Raw genomic sequence first — 7,154 nt, forward strand, 5'->3', positions numbered from 1 at the left:
CAGCGGCAAAAAATTTTTCCCCCCCCCCCCCCCCCCCCAGGCCCTACCAGCAGCATATGGAAGAGGTGGAGTAACACTGTGAAGCTGATCGCATATTAAACAGAATGGTGCTGCAAGGGTTGCTGCCTTTTCTTCAAGCAAAACCTGAACAGTCTAGCACCACACTGCAACTTTTTTGTAAAATAAACAAGAGAGCGAGGATAGACAGCCAAAATAGAGAGAGAGAGAGGAGAGACAGCCAGGAGAGACAGCCAGGAGAGAGAGAGGAGAGACGGCCAGGAGAGAGAGAGGAGAGACGGCCAGGACAGCAGGAGAGGAGAGACAGCCAGGAGAGCGAGTGAGAAGAGACAGCCAGGGGAGAGGGTGAAGAGCGAGGAGAGACAGCCAGGAGAGAGCGAGAAGAGACAGCCAGAATAGAGTGAGAAGAGACAGCCAGGAGAGGGAGCGAGGAGAGACAGACAGGAGAGCGAGAGACAGGAATGATATTCAATATCCTGGTGGGAAGCTGTGCGGGGTCTCAGGGCTGTACTGCACATGGTCTCAGGTGAGCTGTGCAGGTGTCAGTATCGGTGCAGTAGCATCCGTAGTGAATGATAAAAGTGCACTGCGCTTTATAGACCAACTACACATACAATCTAATAATAATCTACATGTGTAATAAATGTGCAGAATCACCCTATGGTGAATAAATACAATATATAGTGGACAAATACCTAATATGTATTATTTACCATAGGGTGATTCTGCATATTTCTGTATTTATTTCACATGTAGATTATCATTAAATTACATATGTAGTTGGTCTCTATAGTGCAGTGCACGTTTATAATTCATGTTTTTTAGGTGTTATATACACTTTTTAGCATGGTAGCCTGGGGGTTTGTTGTGCAATAGCACAGATCCTGTTTGTAATATTATCTATAGGTGCATCCCTAGTATTGAGAGCCCAGTAAGCTTTGCTGCACCCATACATAGAACTTGATAATGACATTTTCTTTAAAAATTCTAAATCCTGCTTCAGCAGCATAGATTGAACTAGAGAAGCAATTTCAGGAACCTGCTCTGCATATGTATGTATAAAACAGAGTATATGTATCTGTTGCATACATATACTGTGGCATATATGGGCACTTACTGGGTATGAAGGTCTGGAGAGGGGAGGGGACACAGCAGGGGTGACATCTCAGGGCACGGTGCCGGCTCCCAGCAGGGCCCCAGACAACACAGGAGAGCGGAGTACGGAGAGCAGGGGGTGGGGCCGGGTTGATAGTGGGCATAGAGCCACGTCTATGCCAGGGGCGTATCTGCCGCGAGGCAAACAAGGCGTTTGCCTGGAGCGGCAGATTCGCGGAGGGCGGCGATGCTGCCTTGCCTAGGGCAAAGCTGCACATTCCCCCCCCGGACTGACCCGCCAATTCCCGTAGATGGCATCACCCACCTCTGTATAGTGTGCTCTCGCCACCAGCGCCAGCACCACGACACAGAGCAGCAGCCGGCATCTAGCACACAGCGCCGCTGCTGCTTGCGGGCCGTCACGTGACACGGAAGTCTTCCTCCTGTCATCAGCTGCTTCTCTGTGTCGTGGTGCTGGTGGCGAGAGCACACTATACAGAGGTGGGTGATGCCATCTACGGGAATCGGCGGGTCAGTCCCGGGGGGGGGGGAGGGGCAATGCTGTCCATGAATCGGCCGGTTAGTCCGGGGGGGGGGGGGGCGGCGTTTCTGCCTTGCCTAGGGCAGCAGCAAAGGTAAATACACCGCTGGTCTATGCTGCTGTATGTAGCCTCCTGTCTGTAGATCACTGATGCTGTGTACACAGACGGGGCTGGGCTGGTGCAAGCCTCATTGCCTACAGAGGTGAGGCTGCCAGCCCTGCACGTGTTTATCTTATGTGGGCTGAAGGGGCAGCTGTTTTGGGCCCACAACAATGATTGGGCCCTGGGCATCTGCCCCTTTTGCCCTGCGTTAAAGACGGCCCTGCCTAGAGGCGTTCCGTACACGGTTGGTGTATGGAACGCCCCCAGAAATGTCACTTCCTGCTTCTGTGATTGGCTAAATGATTTTCCCAGAAGTCTGCACTAAGTTACAAGTATCATTTTTGGCATCCCCTGCAATAGGAATTTCATTTTTGGTGAGATACTCCCTAAGGGTTAATTATTATTAAAGGGATGCAGACACAGAACCTTTCTTCATTACAACACAGGAAGTCCACCAAATAGTTATAATGGCCCCAAACTCTCCCATTCAGGGATCAGTTTGGAAAGGACTTGCGGTGCTGCTGTCACAATGGTTACTGTGTTTTGCTGGCGACTCCTGACCGCGTGGCAATCGCGCACAAAACCGCACAGATTGCCGGCCAGTCACGGAGTCGCCCACCATAGCCGATTGTGCTGGAGGTACCAATATTTTCTAATGGCACCCCAGTCCTGCCGGGCGGATCACGTGGTTTCCCGCCGCGATTTCTCCCATCAATTGAACATGATCATGGCTAACAAAAGACGTGTGCCGCGTATCGCAAAAAAGGTACTTGTCAGGGGCGTCCCGAGGCTGGGTGACACCCGGAGCGGTAACCGAGTGTCACCCCACCGAGACGTCACTGCGCATGCACGTGACGTCACCACGCACGTGCGCGATGATGTCATAGCGCACGCGCGCAGCCACGCCCCTCGCCCGCTGTGCAATCACCGGCACCCAAACGTGTGGCACATTAGTGCCTGTGTTCTGGTCCAGTGTGATCTGCACAAATTGCTGCATGAACAATTTTTTGCAGATCGCACTGGACCGGAACGCAGGCACTAAGGTGCCACGTGTTCCGGTGCCGGCAATTGCACTCGGACTGGGGTCGTGGCTGCGGGGCCATTGACTTCAATGCACCGCCACGCCCCCTCCCGCCCCAAAACAAAGTGAGCTGGCCGGGTTGCGTTCCAGAGGCCGAACGCACTGGAACACACTCTTTATGGTGCGATTGGGGCCTCAATACACAAAAAGTTTTGGCTAAACCTATTAGGGCTTTTAATCACCTCTGCTTCCTCACGCTGGCTTTTATTATCAATAAATACAACCTTTTAGAGGTTTAGTGTATACTGAATTATTAGTTGTATTAGTGAAATAGTAAATTTATATAGAGATTAGATGAAGAGAGGGAAAAACGAGGAGGGAAGGCGGACAGGGGAATTTGCTTCCTAACGAGGCACAGTTGGGATCTTTGGAAAACATGCAGAGCAGTGTATTCTATGGTTCCATGCATTGTTCCCCCCTGAAGTCCACAAGGTCAGAGGCGGCACATCATGGACTCATGTGATAAGAGGCTGCTGCAGAGGCGCTCAGAAGCAATGCTGAAACTGTTTGCAACTATTTGGGTAAAATTTTGCATATTAATAATTAAAGCGGACTTCCTTCTGTTAGCACAACTGTAATGTGTACCTGGAAACATGACTGGAGAGGCTCCTGAATTAGTTAGTAGCAATCTCAAAGTTCACTTACCGGGTTCTCGTCTTCTGTGTTAGTTATCACTTCTTGATTTTCAGCTGGCTCTACAGCAGAGGTTTCACTCTAACAAAAAAAAAGGCACACACAGATCAATATGAAGTGATATACAATAAAGTATTATCGATTTCCTAGATCAGGTACCATTGGGTGCCTTCTAGTTTCCTCAGAGGTTTACAACAGTTTCTTGCCTTTCCATTATGCAGATGGCCAGCCCGACTGCCTGCTAGAAAAGCATGACGAATTACACTAATACATGGGGTGAGATCCATTCACAAAAGGACGGAAGTTTGCCACTGCCAAACCAATCCCTGAGCAGGCTCAATCAGAGGTATGGCTGGAGGAAGGTGATAAATGTTTGGGGACACCTTCCAGAACTCTCTCTCTCTCCCCTGGGGCTCTCCCTGGGAGGAGGTCTGTGTGCTACAAGATGTCTGGTCTAGGCCTCAGCATGTGGCAGAGACCTAAAATGCTACTGAAAAGGAACCTGATGGAAGCTGGGCTGGAGGTGGAATCTGCTTATTGAAGAGTGTCGCAGAGGAGCTGGTGAGAGCTACCGTCTGGACCCCGTAAGAGAGCCCTCGCCCTATTCTCAGGTACTATACAGAAGAGAAGCCAGTTGGTGCACTACAAGTCCTGTGGCAGTTCTCCTACAGAGTCCTTGACGATTCCTGACTGTTCTCTGCTGCTATTACTTATTACTGGTCGCTCTCACAGGACCTTGTGCTACTGTTACAAACTGTTGTTAAGAAAGACATATTATTATTATTATTACATAGTATTTATATAGCGCCAACAGTTTGCGCAGCGCTTTACAATGTAAGGAAGACATTACAATACAATTCAAGACAGGATGGTAAGGAGGGCCCTGCCCCTGAGGGCTTACAATCTGAAAGAGGAGGGGGAAATGATACATGAGGAGGTAACTGTGTGGGGATGAATTGTTTGAGAATGTGATTGAGAAAGGGGGCCGGTGGCTGGCAAAACAGGTAGGAGAGCCTTAGTCATATCCAGCGGCTCCTTCGTGGGTAAGCGCTAAACAGGGTTTTTTTAAAAAAAATGTGTATGCTCATTATTAGCAAGGGAAAGGGAGACCCACTTAAAAAAGCAGACCTTGCATTTTAGGTGCATGGTCCAATTTAAAGTGAACCTGAGCGAACCTTTACACTTTTCTAAGGTAACAACAGTGCTGAATTACCTTTGTAGTCTTTAAACCCCTGTAAAGCCCCCTCCAGGTGGTACGTGGGGCCTCGACTTTTACCCCCAAGTCTAGATTAGGCCCTGCCCTCTTTGCATGTCCTCTCTTATTCAACCTTCATATTCCAGAGATTCAGTTGGCTGTAGGTGCTCCGGCACTTGCCGGTTGAATTATAGGGCAATGTCTAACATGTGAAAGGAGCTTAGCTTAAAGTGGAACTATGGGCAAATTAAAAAATATATATATATATATATGTACAAACATTGTTTTCTGAGTCCCCCCCGTAACTTCATTTTTGATACTAGTTGGTCCTGCCAGTATATCCCTTGATTTCACACTTCCTTTAATAGGAGCTCATGTAGCAGATTCTGCTACAAGCATCCTGTGTTTTTCCCCACGTGTTTGTACACGTTTTAATGTGCTTAATTGCGTGGTAAAAACGCGTGCTTTACCAGCAGTATTTGGGGTTTCATTGACAAGTGATGTCACTGCAAGCAGGTTGCACATTTACCACAGGTACCACAAGCCATAGCCCAGCACAGGTTGGCGATCCGTCCGTGACTGGACCATGTTCTTCTTCAGTCCTTGGTTTCCAGGACCGCTGGTGTCCTAGCAACCAATGATGTCATGGGTCCTCCTCTCTGCCGCCATTGGTTGGTCCTAGCAACCAATGGTGTCACATGTCCTCCCCTCTGTAGTCAGTGAGGCTGGGCAGTCCTGACAACCACTGATATATTCTTCCCACCCCCAGCTTCACCCTGTCCTTCACCTCCCTCGTAGCTTATTTCCTGGCTCCGATGTGTGAAAAAAAAGGTATTTGGCACATATTTTCTATTACAGTAGAACACATACAATGTGGGGGACAATAATGGTTCATTAAGGGCCTATCCACACCTATGCTGAGCCGTGCAATTAACGTACAACTACCACGTGTTACAGTGCAGCAGGTGCATTGTGTTGCATTCACTGCTAATTTCAACCACAACGCAGGGTATTGAAGTACCGTGGGTTGTGGCACAATGCGATCCATTGTAGCAAGAAGGTGCACTTGGGGTGCCATACAATGCACCTGCTGCACTGTAACGCATGGTGTGTTAATCATGTAATAAACTGGGGCTGCCGTGAAGGGCCGAACCAATAGGCCCTATTGGTTTGACTACCCAACAATAGTCCCAGTTCCTTATGTGGCCCTTTGAAAAAATGAATTGCCCACCCCGGTCTAGAGGAACCCTAGGGTTCCACAGAAACTTTGTTGAGAATGGCAGCCATAGAGTTACAATAGTTGCTACAGTGGACTTTTAATCTCAACATGGCCAGAAATCAGCACCACATACAGACTGGACCTGAGATCCAAAAGGAGTATCATAGAGATGCAGAAGCTGGATTAAAAACAAATGCATAGACATATGGGGACCACAAGGTGCCCTCCCATAACAACCTTGTTACCTCAGAAAGACAGGTTCACTTAAAAACTAAATTATGCAACAACAACAAAAAACAACGTGATTTTCCATCTTTCTATTTATTGCCACGAAGCACTCAGACGCACTAAAGAAATGGATAGTGTTTATAGATAGTGACGGGAACGATTCTAATTGCTTAAAATTCATTTCTCCACTGAACTGCGCTTTGCCTGCTTGTTACCAAGGTGAGGTTTTCCACAGGGAACCGCCGAAGTGTGAACGGCCCCTTAGGAATCTAACCTACCAGTGCAGAGACAGAACAGGTTTATATACATCTACATAACAACATAGAAAAATGGTGGCTGCTTTCTTCAGCAGCTGTTCCCTATTTGTCCACTAGATGGCGAGCCAAGCCCTGTAATCTCCAATGGACAGGCCTGTAAGGTAAAGTGATACTAATGAAGCCCACAGGGCTCAGAGCTGAGCTGTTTATTGCCAGTTAGAGTGTGCAGGATGTAGCTTTGTTTTCTGTCCCTGTAGAGGCGGGCAATGCAATCAGGCCAGACGGTGACATAATGGTCCTACAGCCAATTCTCTTGTACATCAGCTTATGTCCTCTGCGTTCTGCGAATGAAGCAGGAGATGGAGGCCATCTGCTCAGACATGAGCCTCCATATTGTTTGACAGATCAGTGCCATGGCCGCCGGCTCACGGAGGTCGCAGGGACAGGCCAAGGTTCTAAAAAATTAGTCCATGGAAAGGGTTTTGTTTGGAGCGTCAATCGATGTTCCCAGAATGTCCATTTAATTTTATATCAGTGTTATCATTTTATTTTAAATATTATTATTATTATTATATTATTATTATTCAAGATTTATATAGCGACAACAGTTTGCGCAGTGCTTTACAACGTATGGGGAGACAGTACAATTACAATACAATACCATACAAAAGGATATACAAAAGAGCTTGCAATCTTCATATATTTAACATCATGTAGCAGTACAGTCTAGACAAAGTGGAAACTTTAGCACATAAATACATACAAGGATCATACAATTTAATAC

At 47.6% G+C, this 7,154-nt stretch overlaps 1 protein-coding gene across 1 annotated transcript in view; it reads right to left on the reverse strand.

Moving 5' to 3' along the window:
- Positions 1-7,154, reverse strand: part of LOC108783966 (SH3 domain-binding glutamic acid-rich-like protein) — a 36,351-nt gene that overhangs the window by 1,259 nt on the left and 27,938 nt on the right. The window contains exon 4 of the mRNA XM_018552682.1: positions 3,484-3,552. Coding sequence (XP_018408184.1) covers positions 3,484-3,552 — 69 coding nt within the window. The remainder of the gene's footprint in view (positions 1-3,483; positions 3,553-7,154) is intronic.

This window comes from Nanorana parkeri, unplaced genomic scaffold, assembly GCF_000935625.1.
Source record: "Nanorana parkeri isolate BGI_ZX_2015 unplaced genomic scaffold, ASM93562v1 scaffold95, whole genome shotgun sequence".
In the NCBI taxonomy this organism is placed as follows: Eukaryota; Metazoa; Chordata; class Amphibia; order Anura; family Dicroglossidae; genus Nanorana; species Nanorana parkeri.